The sequence below is a fragment of the Ambystoma mexicanum genome, chromosome 6p (genome assembly GCF_040938575.1).
Source record: "Ambystoma mexicanum isolate Mex_15411 chromosome 6p, UKY_AmexF1_1, whole genome shotgun sequence".
In the NCBI taxonomy this organism is placed as follows: Eukaryota; Metazoa; Chordata; class Amphibia; order Caudata; family Ambystomatidae; genus Ambystoma; species Ambystoma mexicanum.
This window is the reverse complement of record NC_090935.1, coordinates 1,105,360,881-1,105,378,620: the sequence shown is the minus strand read 5'-3', so window position 1 is coordinate 1,105,378,620 and position 17,740 is coordinate 1,105,360,881. Positions and strand designations below refer to the sequence as shown.

At 44.0% G+C, this 17,740-nt stretch overlaps 1 protein-coding gene across 3 annotated transcripts in view; it reads left to right on the top strand.

The window, feature by feature from the left end:
- DAPK1 (death associated protein kinase 1) overlaps positions 1-17,740 on the top strand; it is a 986,032-nt gene that overhangs the window by 837,385 nt on the left and 130,907 nt on the right. For all 3 annotated transcript variants that reach the window (XM_069625713.1, XM_069625714.1, XM_069625715.1), the window contains exons 21-22: positions 1,868-2,056; positions 3,163-3,360. In XM_069625713.1, the coding sequence (XP_069481814.1) occupies positions 1,868-2,056; positions 3,163-3,360 (387 nt within the window). The remainder of the gene's footprint in view (positions 1-1,867; positions 2,057-3,162; positions 3,361-17,740) is intronic.

Here is a 17,740-nt window from a genome sequence, read left to right as displayed (position 1 = left end):
GGAGAGCTGGGGTGTTCTGTTTTAATTACCAGCCCCAAATGACTACATTCGAGACTTAGGAATGGCAGGGACCTTCTCAGGACCTGTGGTGGACTATGGCACAATATTTTGAGGGGCAACCTGTGATCTGAAGATTTGTTGGTTTTGGCCTTCTGCTGTATTTTTTTTATTTTTCCACATAGTTTTCCCATTTAGTGTTTTATGGCAATGTCTTTTCCTGTTTGTGTATTGGTAATGTCCAACACGTGTTTGTCATTCTTCACTTTAGGTTAGTACTGTGCATAGTACGATCTTGGACTCTTCATGTGTCCACTTGTATTTAGTTGCCTAAATGCTTTTCTCTTGCTTGTCTCGTGATTTGTTTTTTTCTTTTCATCTGTCGATTGATTGCAAGCATGTTGCACCTTTGTGAACACAGTTGCCCAGATTTCACTGGGTGTGTGGCCTATCCATGAGTTTAATAGGAGGATGCATTTTTGACCAGCTTTAGCTGGGTTTTGTTTCTCAGGTGAATGGTGCACATGAGGGCGCACAATGTGCCTGCTGATGGCTTTGAATGGACATGGAGTCCCAGCTGTGGGGCTCTGGATGTTCTAGTTTGTGAGTTCTTGCATGTGGCATGGTATGACTGCAGTTCAGTGATGCATACGGGGGCGCGCTGAACTGATGCGTTTCATTGCGGTATGGTGCATGCTTGGGTGTTCTGTTCTCCAGCAGCTGCTACGCTGGATGGGTTCCATTGTTTTGGTGGGTGTAAGGGTGCATTGTTAAATGGAAGCTTTGATGGGAGTTTCATTAGTGGTGCGGGTTCCTTGTGCGTGCATGGATCTATTTATTGGTGGGAGAAACGGATGGCTGTACCCTGTTGTTGTAGGGTGTTTGTCCTTCCTTATTGTTTGTCAAGTAGACTGCAATTCAATTGACCTTTACATAGGTAGATATGCCTCCAAATACTTTGCTGTTATTGGGTAGGACGTAATAACCCTCGGGAGAGACCATGGCATAGATGCAAAGTCGCGGCAACGGCATTGACGGTGGCTTTTCACTGGTAGGGTAGATGCTCTTGGGTGTATTAGTAAAAGCCTCCCCATGCCCCCCCCCCGTTTGTTCTTCCTAATTATTTCTGTTAGAAATATACAAAGGATGGCCATTCTGGATACGAGATGTTGTTGTGGAGGCTGTACATCCTACTATTTGTGGGTAACGCAGATGTGTTCCTGTCGTAGCTGATTCCTCCTGGGTTGGGTTTTCAGTAAAATCACAGGAAGGTAGGCCAGGATTTAAAAGTTGGAGGAATTGCTACCTATTCGGACACCACCAGCCCTCCCTCAAGCTACCCACCGTGAACCCTGTCTTTTGTTTGTTGAGATGGCAGGCAGAGAGGAAAAGGATTACATCTAGGGAACGGCCATGTGCGTAGGGATTGTAGTATGGACAGAGCGGCGCGATGCGCTACAAGACTTGTTTATCCTGATGGATGCAGCGACAATGCCGGAAGTGAGACGACAATGTGCGTTGACAGTTTGTTCGACCAGCACATCTACTATTAGTTGCTCAAATTCTCTCCCACTACCCCTCAGTGGGACCGTTGATGGGAGCTTCTGCCAACTTGATCAATGTAGGAATGCATGCAAGTACTGATAACTTGTTAGATGATTGTAATGTCCCTAGCATTGCTCTAATTCTCTAAGTGTATATGACAGAGGTTACTATGCTATATGACATGTCTTAAAGATGTGCAACCAATGCTAGAATGCATTGCTCTTCATTGCATTATGGTGTTACTGAAAACTTAAGTTTCAGTGTCATGTTTGTCTAGTCAATAACCTCTAATGTGTCCTTTTTATTCCCTCGCTTTTTTGTGCAGTTTCAGTGAGCATCTCCAATCTTTACCCTGGCTGTGAGAACGTCAGCGTGAGAAGTCGGAGCATGATGTTTGAGCCAGGCTTGACCAAGGGCGTATTGGAGGTCTTTGTGTCCCCATCGCACCATTCTCACTGCTCTGCCGACGACCAGTCCACCAAAGCCATTGACATCCAGAACGCAAACCTGAATGGTACACATTTCCCCTTTCTGCCTTCTTGGGAAGATGATGGGAGTTTTGGGGGTTTATCTGGATGGGTTGGATCTTTACAGTTTCAATACCCTTGGAGTTTTTTAATTGGCTTTGCTAATTCAGATTATCACATGAGCAGCAAAGAACACTGATTTATAGTTTTCCCCCAAATGTTTTGGATTCATCATGAATTTAGAAAGACTTAGGAAGGCCTAGCTTCATGGCTTGAGTGGGTACAACTTCATATGTAGTATTGTCTCCCCATCCACTTACTTTGGCTACCAAGTCGCTGATGGAAAACCCTTAAGACATCTTAGAACAAGCAGCCTCTGCAAGAACTCTAAAATTAGTGTTCCCTGAAGAAGGGCACTCTTCCCATCTTAAGAAAAAATGTGCATCTGATATGAAAATCGCAAAGTCCTTAATGTCATCCTAAAAAATGTCTGCCTAGGCGGGTTTGTATTTTGTCCAGAAAAAGAAATTGAGCAAAACTCCCTTGGTTGACAAAATGCATTTTGTAATGAATTAGTAAAAAGTCCTGAAAAGTACATGGGTAGATGTACTCCTGCAGACGGTGGGAGGTGCCAGTCCACTGGAATGCGTGAGTACTGCTCCCTTAGAGAGGGAGCAGCACCACGTTGACTTATCTCTGCAAAGTAAAATCCTACATCCCAACGCACCCGTTTGATGGAGTAGGCTTTGCGAATTAATAATTCTCAAAAAAAGATCGACAGAAAGCAGTGACGCACTTCGGTAACGAGGAAGCTCAAATCTAGAACACGGTCTCTGCGATCAGAAAACTGAGCTGGTAGGATAACTCAGAGATATCTCGTTTGCTTGGAAACCAGACTATGCCGAGCAGCATGCGCTTAGAGGCTGGTATACAGCATGTAATGAGTTCTAAAATAAACTCTCAACTGTCCTGCCTCCCAAATTCTCCTGCTTCCACTCCCTAATAGAACCAATCCAGCCATATAATGCTCGAATGGAAGAAATGCGTCTTGTTTAGAAAGACTGGTATTGGAATCCCTTTTCATTCAGTAAATTTCTAAATGCGAACATTTGTTTATTTAAATGCTGAAGAGTGTTATTTGTTTCGTTTTCAGGAATTGGTGACTTCAGTGTCTGGGAATTCTCTGGAAATCCGGCCTTCTTTTGCTGCTACGACTACTTTGCTGCAAATGACCCCACAGCAATTCATGTTGTGGTGTTTAGTCTTGAAGAACCGTATGAGACGCAGCTGAACCAAGTGATATTCTGGCTCAATTTCCTGAAGTCTCTTGTTCCAGTGGAAGAACCCATAGGTACTTCAATGGAAACCTAATTGGGAGCCAATTTTGATCTACGTTGTTGCATGCAAAATGACTTTGAGCCTCTTGCTGGTTTGAACTCTCAACTTGTGCATTATTATGGAAACTTCCAAAATGACTGATTTTAATTGACCGAAGGAGTGATTTGACCGAATTTCAGCTGTTTGAAAATTCCAAAACGGCCGGAAAGGTCGACCAGATCACGCATTCGGTGCTGGGGGCTGCAGGGGTGTCCCCCACACCCTTGCTCACTATATTGCGAGCAGGGGTTGTGGGGGTGCCCCCACAGCCATCCCAAAAAGGCCCAAAATAAAAGAGGGGGGGCGAGGGAAAGGACCCTGCGGTGCCGGTTCCCGATCACAGAAGTGAAAGGGAACAGACACTGCAGGGACACTGCGAGTCAGCGGCCGCAAGGTAATTGGGGAGTTGCGGGGGGGGGGGGGGGGTGGTGGGGTTGTTGCTGGGGGCCAAGTTGGAAATGTTTAAGGGAAGAAAAGACCAAAGGATATTTCTTATTGCAGAGAAATAATCTTAAGTCTTTTCGCCCTCGAACATTTGGATCTCAGGCTTTCAACCCCGATCCCATTATTATACCTTTTGAACCCTGGAGAAAATTGAATACAGTCCATTTTGATCCTGTCCTCCAGTGCACTCTTTCAAGACTGGAAGTATTCTTTAAACAGTTGGCCACTGAGCTACAAAATCTTTTGCCTCCTAGATCCAAAAAGCTGTGGCAGATTTTCGTGGCATACTCACGTTCTGCCCTTTTGCCATCTGGCTACTTCATCTCATAGCAGTCTGCTGATCTTTATCAAAGCAGAAGCTCAGAAGAACACATCTCTCTTGACAACCCACCAAAAGATTTGTAGCGATTGCTTACTATCCCTCTATTTTGTTCTTTATTTTATTAGTGCCATTTATGCACCGTTTTCTTTTTTTTTTTTTTAAGATTCCTTGTAATGATTACCCTAAGTTTGGGCCATGGAACATTCATATCCATAAAGGTTTTCTGTTGACATATAGTCCTCTGCAGGAAGTTTTGTAAACTAACCTCTGCATACATGTCCCTGGCGCAATATGGTAACCCCAGTTTTCATGCAGCTCACCCTAAGAAACACGTGAACCAACTGTAAAACCAACTGTAAAACTGGTTTGAATGCAACAAAACAATTCTAGATCTTTCTGACCCACTGTCTCCATGCATTCTTGTGTTGTGTGTTACTGTATTTGTTGTAGCACACAAGATAATGGCTTACTGTGTTTAGATGGGAAACTTTCATGTTTCAACCTGGTTTTTGTTTGCCAAACATCACTTGTGTTGAAAACCAATTTTCCTGTTCAACAAACAAGACGCATCTGTTTGAAATAATTCTATTGTCGAACTAGTTCTTCTTACGCCAAGATAAGTGCCAGGTGCCTTCAAACGAGTACTAATGGCAATCAAACAAGGCTTAAAGCTGAAAGGCGCACTCATGTAGCATATGTTCAAAATCTTGACTCTTCATTTTCTTTATGAATGTCATTGCATCCAAAGGAACAAAAACAAAAGGCTGAAACCGTGGTATGTTTTCCATGGCTATTTTTCCATGTATAGACAATAGTTGCCCCATCCATGTGTATGCGCGTTCTCAGGGGGGCAGCTATTCTGCACACATGGAGAACGTCATGCGACGGCAACCTTTGAAGATGAAAATCCAAGAGTAGGACATTCACCAATAGAAAGTGGGGGGGGGGGGAGGAACCAGGGAAAAATGGAGCCCATCTCATTAACAGGATTGAGAATCTATACCGGCCCTATGTGGGGATGGCAATCTAAATGATAAATGGTTGGATTGATAACTTGATTGAGATCTACTATGGCTTCAGTATTTTGATTTTGTTGCTTTCGGCTCTCAAGACATTCATTAAGATGAGTTAAGGCCGGGGTTGTAAACCTATGCTACTGTAGCCCGAAACGTGCACTTATTTGTGTCAAGCAAGTACTTAATGGAAGGCCTGACCTTGTCTGCTTTTTCAAAGGTAGAACTTTAACTGAAGGAATTGTTTCAAACATTGATTTAAGTGATGTTGTGAAATATACCTACACGATTGAAACAATATTTCTCCAATTTGAAAGCAGTATCTTTTCTTTTTAAAGTAAAGCACATTAAAGCCACCAACACATATTAATTCTATAGTGAGATCTAAGCATTTAGATTTTATTTTTCTTCTCATGTATTGGAAGGATACAAAAGGCATTGTTTCCTATCTAGATTTGACCGAGCAGTTAGAGTACACAGTAAAAGGGCGAAGAGCAGTAAGCTGCAGTCGCCTGTTTTTGCATTTACAATTCTAAACGTGATCACCTTGTCCCAATTTTAATCAGATTACACTTTCCGGAGCCTAACCTTCACATTAAAGGTGCTCAAAGCCCCACCTCGGGCTGTAAGGCTCACGAGAGAGGTGCACCTCTTCACTTGGTGCAAGAGAAGCCACCCCGCTGAGTACCTGGAAATGTTACTATTGGACAGCAATGATTTTGTGGGCCTACCCCCTAGTTTCTGGAAACTAATTCTTATTACCCTTGCATAAACGGTTGTCATTAAAAACTTCCCTACAGTTTTATCACTACACCCAGTATTTACCCTTGCAATTAAAAGCCTCTTTATATTTCTAAATGGAAACACTAAAATAATTAACTTTTGTTTACTATTTATTTATATGTATTCGCGTGTACGGATAATCTGAGCATTAAAATAATGTAGCCAAACAATATTGAGGTCCCTTTATGAGCCATAATACACTTAAATGTGTTCCTACTCTTCTATTCACGTCTAGAAATCTAAAGCCTAGATGAACAATGCGGTTAGCCATCGAAAATATGGCACAGTAAAACTTAAAATTCTACTTGCAGTAGTGCCGTCGGGATTGGGAAGCCAGTAGATGGGTGAGGTTACTCCACCCTCTGAACTTTTTAAATGAAAAGGGCTAAAAAAAACATGGCTTCCAATGGCAGTTACCTAAAAGAAATTTAAATTCTGGGGTTTATAAATGCAGCTTCAACCATTGAAATTCACCTGCCAGATTCCTTCTTTCCATCAACCAGCACATACATGGATCCACTTACACTTGCCAGAGTGTTTTATATGCAGTGTGCCGTCCCTTACCACACACACCAAACCCAGTGTTAAACCACACACCAGAGAAAAGCTGAACACTAACTTTAAAAAATACACCATTGTGTCCAAAAGCATATAAAGGAACAACGTGAAATGTAAGTAAAAATGCTTAATTCAGCCTCCAAAATGTAGATGCAGGCCAAGAATTTGAATTTGGAAACATTGGCAAAGTGCTACTTTTGGGCTCAGAACAAACCGGTTTAGTTTGGCCTGAGTAATGCATTAAAACAGCTGTTTCCATTACTAAACACAATCAGGAATCCTATACAGCTATGGGGTTCACGTCTGGTTTCATCTCTGCTGTTGTGTTATATTATGTTATTTTGCATTTATATAGCGCCTTTTATACTATTTGTATGGTCTGAAGGTGCTGGTAGGTTGAACGCCCTTGGGAACCGAAGTTCAGATCTGTAGAGAGTCAAAGGTGCGTGTGAGCACCGGGTATGTGTGCAGCTGGTGCGGTATTCGTGTAATAGCTGCTTCTTAGCGGTAGGTGTGGTGGTTGAGAGATCAGGAGTATGTGTTCTATCCACATATGTCAGCCGTTCCATCAACGTACATCACCCGTTCCATGTGTTCATTCTAGCAGGATTTATCCAGACCGAATGTGGCTGCGTTAGGCCTGAGGAGAACGCCTGGCTGGGGGGGGGTGTAACCAGCAGTGTTTACTTAGAATGATGTGGAGTGTGCGGCGGATGTCGTTATGAGAACAGTTATACTGAATGATGTCATAGTATTTCTGTGTTCTAGTTGAGTGGTGGTGTAAAGGAGAGAGTAAGCGTGGTGGTGTGATATGATGGGTTATATGCTCTTTCAAAGGTTCTCTGCATTCCAAACCATACTATATAAGTCACGCAATTCTATGCGCTCCAGTCCGTTCCATGCACTCCTATCCACTCCATGCACCCAAGTCTGCTCCACACACTCCGGTCCGCTCGACGCACTCATGCACTCCAGTCTGCCCCACGCGCTCCAGTCTGCCCCGCGCGCTCCAGTCCACCCCGCGCGCATGCGCTCCAGTCCGCCCCACGTATGCGCTCCAGTCCGCCCCACGCATGCGCTCCAGTCCGCCCCACGCATGCGCTCCAGTCCGCCCCACGCATGCGCTCCAGTCCGCCCCACGCATGCGCTCCAGTCTGCCCCACGCATGCGCTCCTGTCTGCCCCACGCATGCGCTCCTGTCTGCCCCACGCATGCGCTCCTGTCTGCCCCACGCATGCGCTCCTGTCTGCCCCACGCATGCGCTCCTGTCTGCCCCACGCATGCGCTCCTGTCTGCCCCACGCATGCGCTCCTGTCTGCCCCACGCATGCGCTCCTGTCTGCCCCACGCATGCGCTCCTGTCTGCCCCATGCATGCGCTCCTGTCTGCCCCACGCATGCGCTCCTGTCTGCCCCACGCATGCACTCCTGTCTGCCCCACGCATGCACTCCTGTCTGCCCCACGCATGCACTCCCGTCATCACACACTCCTGTCCGCACCACACACTCAAATGCGCTCCATTTACTCCGATCTGTTTTGTGTATTCTAAGTTGTTTTATGCACTCCGTCCACATATTTCACCCATAACATCTTCATACTTCATCCTTTCCATCCACCTATTTCACCCGATCCATCCACATACGGCACCCGTTCCATCCACATACGGCACCCGTTCCATCCACATACGGCACCCGTTCCATCAATGTACATCACCCGTTCCATCCACGTCTGGCACCCGTTCGATCCATATATGTGATCAATTCCATTCACATATATCATTTGTTCTATCCATATAGACTCCATCTACATACTTCACTCGTTCCGTCCGCTCTACGCATTCAGCAGCTCTACGTACTCATCCATTCTACGCACTCATCAGTACTGCATGCAATCTGCGCTCGTTCGTTCTACGTACTCATCCGCTCCACGCAACACGTCTGTTCCACTCCAGGCACTCGTTCGCTCCAGGCACTTGTTCGCTCTAGTCCCTCACAGGACTGTGCATTCACCTGTTTTGCTCACTCATCCCCTCTCTGCGCTCCTCCCCTCTCTGCGCTCATCAGCCTTATAAAGTCATTCGCTAATACGCAGTAATCCGGTTCTATACCTTCATCTGCTCTCTACACTCTTTGTCTGCTCTCTACACTCTTTGTCTGCTCTCTACACTCTTTGTCTGCTCTGTACCCTCTTTGTCTGCTCTGTACACTCGCCAGGTCTGCACATTCATCTGCTCTAGCGATCTACACACTCTCTGCACTTCCGTACTCATCCGCTCTACATACTCATCCGCTCTACATACTCATCCGCTCTAGATACTAATCTGTTCTACACGCTCATCCGCTCTACACGCTCATCCGCTCTACACGCTCATCCGCTCTACACGCTCATCCGCTCTACACGCTCATCCGCTCTACACGCTCATCCGCTCTACACGCTCATCCGCTCTACACGCTCATCCGCTCTACACGCTCATCCGCTCTACACGCTCATCCGCTCTACACGCTCATCCGCTCTACACGCTCATCCACTCATGCATTCTTCCACTCATGCATTCTTCCACTCATGCATTCTTCCACTCATGCATTCTTCCACTCATGCATTCTTCCACTCATGCATTCTTCCACTCATGCATTCTTCCACTCATGCATTCTTCCACTCATGCATTCTTCCACTCATGCATTCTTCCACTCATGCATTCTTCCACTCATGCATTCTTCCACTCATGCATTCTTCCACTCATGCATTCTTCCACTCATGCATTCTTCCACTCAAAACATTCATCTGTTCCACACGCTTCATCCATTCTAACTATTTCATCCACGGCATTCACTTCGTTCACTACTCATGCATTATATCCATTTCAGGAGTTTAAATCTCTTTACTGGTTCTGTATGATTTACTCTTATTAACCACTTCACTGCTTTGATCTACTTTACTCGTTTAATTCTGTTTGTCCTTCTAGTTTATATTAGGGGTTATTAGCTGTCGATTTCTCGCATCAGGTAGTTTGTTCGATTGGTGTAATTGAGATGCTGTTAGTCTGTTTGGGTTAGTTTGTTACGGGTTGGTTTTAGGGGAGGAGCCAGGTTTTCAGCAGTTTGCGGAAAGACGTTAAATCCTCAGTTAGGTGGATGTGGGGTGGGAGTGAGTTCCATAGCGTGGGGGCCAAGGCTGAGAATGATGTTCCGCCTAACCTGACTGAGTTTGTCTTCGGTATCACTAGGAGGCCGGCTGAGCTTGATCTTAGGGTGCGTGGGGGGTGATAGGGTTTTAGCTTGTCTTGAAGAAATTGGGGTCTGGTTTTATGCAGTGCTCGATGGGAGCTGCATAAGGTTTTGAAATTCACCCTTCGGGCTACTGGAAGCCAGTGCAGCGTCTTAAGGGCTGGGGTGATGTGGTCTCTTGGGCCGAGCGCAAGTAGCATTTTGGCTGCTGCGTTTTGTGCCCTTTGGAGTTTATTCAGTTGGTACGCGTGGACTCTGAGGTATAGGGGGTTTGCATAGTCCAGTCTTGATATAACGATTGATTGGACTGCAGAGAGTTTGTTGGGAAAGAGTCTGTTGGGAAAGGAGAGATATGGAGAGATGCGCCTAAGGGTTTTAAGGTGGTAGTGGCAAGACTTTGAGACGTTGATGACTTGGCGTGGGTGTTAGGTAAGAGTCAAGGGTGCATCCAAGATTTTTCACTGAGTTGGAGGGGGTCGGTGAGTTGCCCATGGCGGATGGCCAGGGTAGTGGGTGTGGAAGAAGTTCAGAGTTGTCACATACCATGATTTCCGTTTTGGAGCGGTTTAACAAGAGGTGGCTTTGGGTCATCCAGAGTTCTATGTCAAGGAGGCAGGAGTGCAGGTCAGGTCGGGAGTGGGTTTTGAGTTCAGGAGTTTTAGAATTAGTTGAGTGTCGTCGGCGTAGTTGTAACACAGGATGTTGTGTGAACGAATTATTGGTGGGAGGGTGATCAAGAAGAGATTGAACAGGAGGGCAGATAGGCATGCTCCTTGTGGGACTCCCGTGTCGACTGGTCAGGCTTGCGAGGTATAGGTGGAGAGTATTGTTATTTGGTACCTATCTTTGAGGAATGAAGCTATCCGTTTAAGAGCGGTTCCACGAATTCCTAGGGAGTGGAGGTGGTCTAGGAGGATTGAGTGATTGTGTCAAAGGCGGCGGATAGATCAAGAAGGATTAGTGCAGCGCATCCCGCAGAGTCTGTGCTCACCAGCAAACTCTGGAACTGTCTACTCTGGAGGTATGACATCTTTATTACTTTAAAAGTAAAAGTAGGTGTCACAAGGGGTGTTCCTGCCACACTACACCTATGCTACGTTTACAGGTAGCCATGATGTTCCTTGTATCCATGCCTTCAGATGGTTGCATCACAGGAGTTTAGATTGAAAGACAACTGATTGACATGATACCAGGAGTATCAATACTTTTTTTCAACATGAACTGCATCCCAGAGTCCTACAAATGGCATTGACCATGCAGAGCAACAGCGGTTCGAATCCTGGATAGGCACTTGGAAACCAAACACGGGTATGGTATTTGGCGGGTTGCAAAAAAAAATTAAATAATAAATGGGTTCCAAGCTTCCAACACTAACTGTATACTTGGAGAAAACTCACTTTAAATAGTGTTGTTAATGCAGATCCAAATTCCTCTGGCGTGGTGCACAAAGTGTCTAACCACTGCCTACTGAGGGATCATGCCGAGCAGAGTCCCCTACATGCAACCTTTTAAAAGCAGGAAGGAACAGCAGTGGCAGTGTATGCTATGGCTGGCACGGAGTTTTCCCAAACACCTCAATGAAAGAGAAAAATCAGTCCCCTTACATCTGGCCGCTAGTTCCAAAGGACTTTTCAAACAACCCTACCAAGATCCACGCTATGGCATTCAAAGGCTGGTAAAGATAAAATCCCAAGGACAATTCCCAATGCAACTCAGGATGTTTGTGTGGAGCCATCATCTAAGCCACCCAGAAGTCATGAAAAGGGAGAACCACGCCATCTAGAATGTGCAAACCATGCACATTGGAGCCGCACTTTGAAGTGGCGCAAAACTCCTTGGCATCGCATCCAAACATGGTATCAAATTAATCTGGGTTGTACCTACGCATTGCCGAACAGGGTAGAGTCATGAACACTGAGCCAAACAAGAGGCCACTGAAAAAAAGGTCAGAGCCAAACACAAATATCCAAGAAGACTTTGGGTAAGGGCGGGGGGGGGGGGGGGGTCGGCAGTTGCAAGGCACAGCACTGAAACCAGAACCACAACTAGTCCAGGCTGAGAGTCAGAAACGCACGCATTAACCAGCTGCACGCCTTCATGGCAGAATACTGCAATTCACAAGACATTCATCACGTTGAGGCTAAAGAACCTTTATGCAGCCCAGGCGACCCAAAAGACACATCTTTTCTTAGTGTTATTGAGTTCACATTAAAACATATAAGAACAGAGCCCGTGTCCCAAGTGTCCTAACACCATACACGTTCAGGCGTTTGCGGAAAAACCTGCTAATGTCCATATTCTAAAGAGGCAGGAAGATATGAAGGGATGGGCAAGGTCCTCAACAAGATATCAAGAATGCAACTCATCCAGTAGGAGACTGTCCCGAAAGGAGAGTATATCCAAGAGGACATGGCACAGGACGAGCCCCAAGACTACCCTATGGACACCAAATTCAAGTACACAGAGCCACTGTTATCACAACGCCTTCCTGATGAGAGCTGCTTCATGGTTTGGACTCGAAACTCCAGTGCAGGAGGAAGCCAGAGACGACCTATTATAAATGCTACAAGAAACTTGCAGAATTTCCCACTGCGTTCCAATAATAGGATTCATTTAAGATCTGTGTGGCAGACCATGGAGGCACCAGTAATGGTTGGGCCCAGCAGTGTCTGGATTGAGACGGTATTGGCCTTCACCTAGAGATCCTCGCATACAATGGACTCTGAAGTCATTAATACTGCATCTACACTTTGGAACACTGGCAACCTCTACCACAGATTCACTATCGGATTAAGAGACTCTGAGAATTAGTCCCAACTGCAGCAACCTGCAACCTCCACATCACTGGCATTGGAGAGCAGATAGAATGTGACCTAGTAGAATGGGTTCTTTGTCTTGCCTGCACAGTACTTTTGTGTGGGTGTTGAGCATTGGTGCACTGGCCCTCCCCCTGCTGTAACCCCCTTTCCAGGCTTCTAGGTCATATGAAGGGGAGAAGTGCACCCCTCAGGTCCCCCCACCATCACGTCTTGTATGGTGCATGGAAAGTGGGTGGGAGGTGGTTCCCACTTTCATACTTGTAACCTCCTTTACCCACCCCACCCCCAACAACCCACCCATCCTTTCACCAACACTTGGCCACTTATATCTTTCAGGTCTTCTTGGGTCTTTTTCCCAGTCCCATCACCTACAGCCTTTCCCGTGATGCATTTGCGCTGTGAGAAGGGCACTGTGGGATGATATGCAAGTACTGCTAAAATAAAATGCTAGTGATCAGGCTCAAGCCACCTTAAAGGCAGGACAGTTTTCAGCCAATGCAGTTATGAACAGTAGCTTAGATGCATCTTAGTCTGCAAGGTGGGAGATAGCGGATGGAGCTGCTTAGGAGACATTCTTTGTTACGTGTGACTGGATTTTGCCCGGAGATTCAGGCTACTGTAATCTCCAACCCATTAGATAGTTAGCCCCTTTTGGGAAACTGGTTGGTGAAGCACTGGAAAAGGCAAAGGAGTATGAAACAAGAACTCGCCTGACTTTCAGGACATCCCTTCCAGCACAGGTGTGCAGCAAAGCCAGATGAGGCTATCCCTCACAGAATTTCCTGTCTTTTCAACTGTCTTACCTAATGTGTTCAAATCATCAAAGGTAGCGAGGGCCAAAGGCAACCAGGGTTCAACTGTCCCATTTCACAACCCAGAGGTTACCAATCACTAAGACACGATACCTGGGGGAACCTCCCCAAAAGCAGAACACTTCAAATACAATGATCACGCCCATCAAGTCCCCTCTCATGCTGTCCCTGCAAGTAGAGGGGGAAATTCAGTACTTTCGCCACATGAGGCAATATCCATGGACAAGTGGGTTCTAGACACAGATTTCCTTTGGCTCTTGTGTGGAATTTTCAGGCGCTGGCACAGCAGTCTGCCCAAAAAGGTACCCCCAAGGGCTCACCATGTACCACTATTGCAAGCGAAGATAGTGTTTCTACAGCACAGGCTATAGAGGAGGTGCCTCACCACGAATATATTCTTCCCAGATTCTAAAAAGGACCAGACAAAATGGATAGTAGTAGATCAATGGCTAACAAATTCGTAACAGTACTGACATTTTTCATAACACATCATATTGTAATCATGCTGTTAAGACAAGAAGACCTCATGGCATTACTGGTCATGAACGATTCATACTTTCATATTTTCTTGCTCCAGCCTCACTGAAGATTTTTCAGGTTCAAGGTAGGTGCTGGGGTTCAATGCTCCTCCTTGGCACACACATATTCCCAAAAGTACTGTCCATGGTACCTGCGCAGTTGCGCAGACAGGTATGCATATCCCCCCATTGCTAGACGATTGACCCATAACAGGAAATGGTGGCATGCATTTTCCTGACCTTGTAAAAAGACAGTAGCCTTGTTACACCAGCTTGGGTTCTCAATGTACCAAACCTGTGCCAACGACCTAGGAGCGTAATCGGACATAAATGGGGCCAGTACCCTCCTGCAAAGAGTGCAAGCTTTTCTGGCTATCGTTCCATTTTGTCAGCCATACGTATCAGTGAGAAATGCATGTAGAGAGAATTAGGAGAAACGGGGACAAAAAAAGACTTGGAATGCAATTTCAAAAATCAAGTCTCCCAACAGATCAATTCCAAACATAAAATGTATGTTTATTGAAATATATTAACTCTGATAAACATGTAGAAAGACTTAAATAGTGGAAACATTAGCAACAAAAAGAAATTGCAACTTAACACATGAAAAAATCATATTTGTCCATTGAATCAAAAACCTCATGAAGTGAACACATGCCTAATATTGAGAACTCCAAAACCACCAGGGGCATAGACACATTGGGTAATTTCACAAAATCCCAATGAAGGAATTCTTAATGAATCAAAAATATTGATATTCTGTACAGCACAGATACACAGTAAGAGATGCTAACATCATGCAAGACCCTCCTTTTTCAACACAAATGGAAATGTAGCTCTTAATGCTCTACTGCCAGTGGCAGATCAACAAAATGTGTATATTCTGCTTTTAATCCAACTCTACATGTTTCTGTCCTAACCGCTTCGAGTGCCATACATTCTTCACGTTTACAGCAATATAACAACCATATTTCTATGTTGGCATTCTCATGGTGTTCCTGTGCTCTTAGATCACAACAAAACAATGTAAAAATCATTGCTGATTTCTTGATTGCCCAATAAATCGCTTCACAGGATAGAATGCTCCCTGTGGACAAAAGGAGACTAATTATGGTTGCACCATGGGTAACAAAATTGTTGGAGGATCCAAACTGTGTACCTCATGGGGAGGGGTCCATATTGTACACCTCATGTCTAATGGTATAAAAAAAGTAATTGCAAATTCGTCAAAGTTCACTTTTTACTTCTCAGTTTGGAGATCCTGTGATCTCGAATTTCAAGTACCAAAGAACATCCCTTTAGCAAAAATATGCTCCTACAAATGTCCAACAAATTGTGACAAATTAGAATCATTAGTATCATTTAATAGCGGATACCCAAAAACATCTCAACAATGCAAAACAGAGTAAATATGACTTTGTATTCAAACGTCATCTCCCTCCCTTTTTGGAGTTCCTGGAATATTCAAAGTTTAGGGCCCCAACGAGCCAAATCCTTAAAAACCGACTTATTGCAACAAATTAAGAGATTTCCTCATTGAAGTGGGTAACTAATATTTTAAGTGACGAATATCATATCGAAATGGAATCTCTAAATGGTATCTTGCCCTTAAAGCTAACAGGGGACGCTTTAATAAATAAGTTTGTAAAGTTGCATCCAACTTTGCATGGACCTTCTAGACGCTGGTTTTGAACATTCCCTTGTGTGTGGGAAACAAAATGGTTGCTTTTTAAATCTGACTCCGACGTGAAATAATGTGAATGCAATGGCATTGCCTAATGTCTCACGTCACATGAGGAAATTCTAAAGGAATTCTGCTTGGCTAGGTGGTAGACCATTGTAAAAAACACCAACAGGGATTTATATAAACCCGATAATTAGTTCTGAAGAATACATTTCTTTTTATGTGGTGAAATTTAAAAGAATCCATCGGCTATTACAAGTGAAACAATAAACAGGAAAAATATTGTGTTCTCTATATGGCAATCCTCACGCCAGAAATATTGCGCCGTTCCAGATTTTTATCCAGACCTACCGAATCACCCTGTTCAATAATCCTGGTTTTGCATTTTCTGTTTGTTTTTACCAATAAAGCGCAGCACAAATGGACATGTACAACATGTGTGCTGCTACATTTAGTCAAATCTATTATGGTCTATGTTTTTGGAATACCAATGTCAATAGTTTGTCATTGCTGTATGTTTACATACCAAACGGGTCCCACAATGGAAATGTCCCACAATGGGATACATGCCCCAAAGCATTGTTAAAGTAGTACTTTCTGATGTTTTGGGTCTGATGTCATTTCTCATAATGATTTGACAGATGTTGGTACTTTTATTTTTTACAGCCAAAATTGGTCCATCCCACTTTTTTATCAAAAACCTTTTGCCAATTCCTCATAATTACAGGGTTTAGACTGGTGAAGGTGTTAGGAAATACCAATCTCTGTGTTTGTGTTCTTTGTCTTATGTTCCAATAAAGCCTCTGTTATTGTAGGTTCTTTACAATTACTTCCTTTTAATTTTGGGTGGATACTCTGTCACAATTTAGCAGACAAATTATTAGCTTCCATTGTGTAAACCTTGTTGGTGCTGCTATTTATTTTAATACATAGCAACTGACCAAAACGTTAAATTCTCCTTGACCCGTTTGGCATGATGACTGCTAAAAAATTTCTATGTAGCCTTAGTGTAGGGTTTAACCCAAAGAGAACTTTACTTCTGTGGTGCTCATGGTCTGTGTGAACCTCAAATGTCTGTTTTGGTTGTTAAGCCAAAGTACAAACGCCTGTACGGCATCTTCAGAACCTTACCAAATAACAAAAATGTTGTTTATCTACACAAGCCAACCTAGAAAGTTTAGTTTATAAAGATTGTTGTCCTCATGTATAGCTTTTTGCTCAAACATGTTGATGTATAAATTGGCACGATAAGGATCCATTGCTGATCCCATGGCTGTTCCTTCAGATTGTATAAAGAACTGGGAATGGATTTGAATTTTTTTTTGTTAGGGCCATTTTGGTGCACCACACGATAAAGGAATTGGTCACCAGATGCTCATCAGTTCTCTGTAATAAAGTTTCTTTGACTTCTAATGGGGCCCTTGTGCGATCAAGAACTATGCCATAACATGTGTATTTTTAGTGATTGGGGTCATACCCCTTCATAAATATTAATGGCATGCATGTCCTGTATGTAGGAAGTCATTTTAGATGCAAAGTGTCTGAGATGTAAACATATTTGGACAGAGGTTCCAAAATGGAACTTATTCGAGACACAATGGGTCTCTCAGGTGGATGAATTAAACTTGATATATATTTGGTAAAATGTCAGACGGTACACAACCTCCTATTTTTGATCCATTGTGTTGGTAAGCCTTGCCCACTTTCAATTTGATCGCTTTTGAAATGGATTCTGAAGAATCTTCTTTCAATTTTTGGTAACTGATTTCATCCCTTCACAGGTTATTACATTCTTGTGCTTATATGCCTTAAAATCCAAAATTACAATCGCTCCTCCCGGATCAGGTTGCCCGATTACAATATCACAATTGTGTCCCCATTTTTTAAGTATATCCTTGTATCTATTTAAATTAGTTTGAGTTGGCATATGATTCATTTCCAATTTCTCCAAGTTCTTCCCCCCCCGAAGACTAAAGACTCGGGAGAAAAGGTTTAAGTAGGAGGATAGGAAGTGGAAGAGTTTGTAAGACCTGTAAAATTATCAGTAAATTGTCTGGTCTCATTTTGAAAATATTCCTTCATGCGTTATCTTACGAAAGAACTGATGAAATACAGTCCTAAACAAAAATGGGTCATGATGTAGTGAGAACACACTCTAAGCCTTTTGTTCAAAGTTTG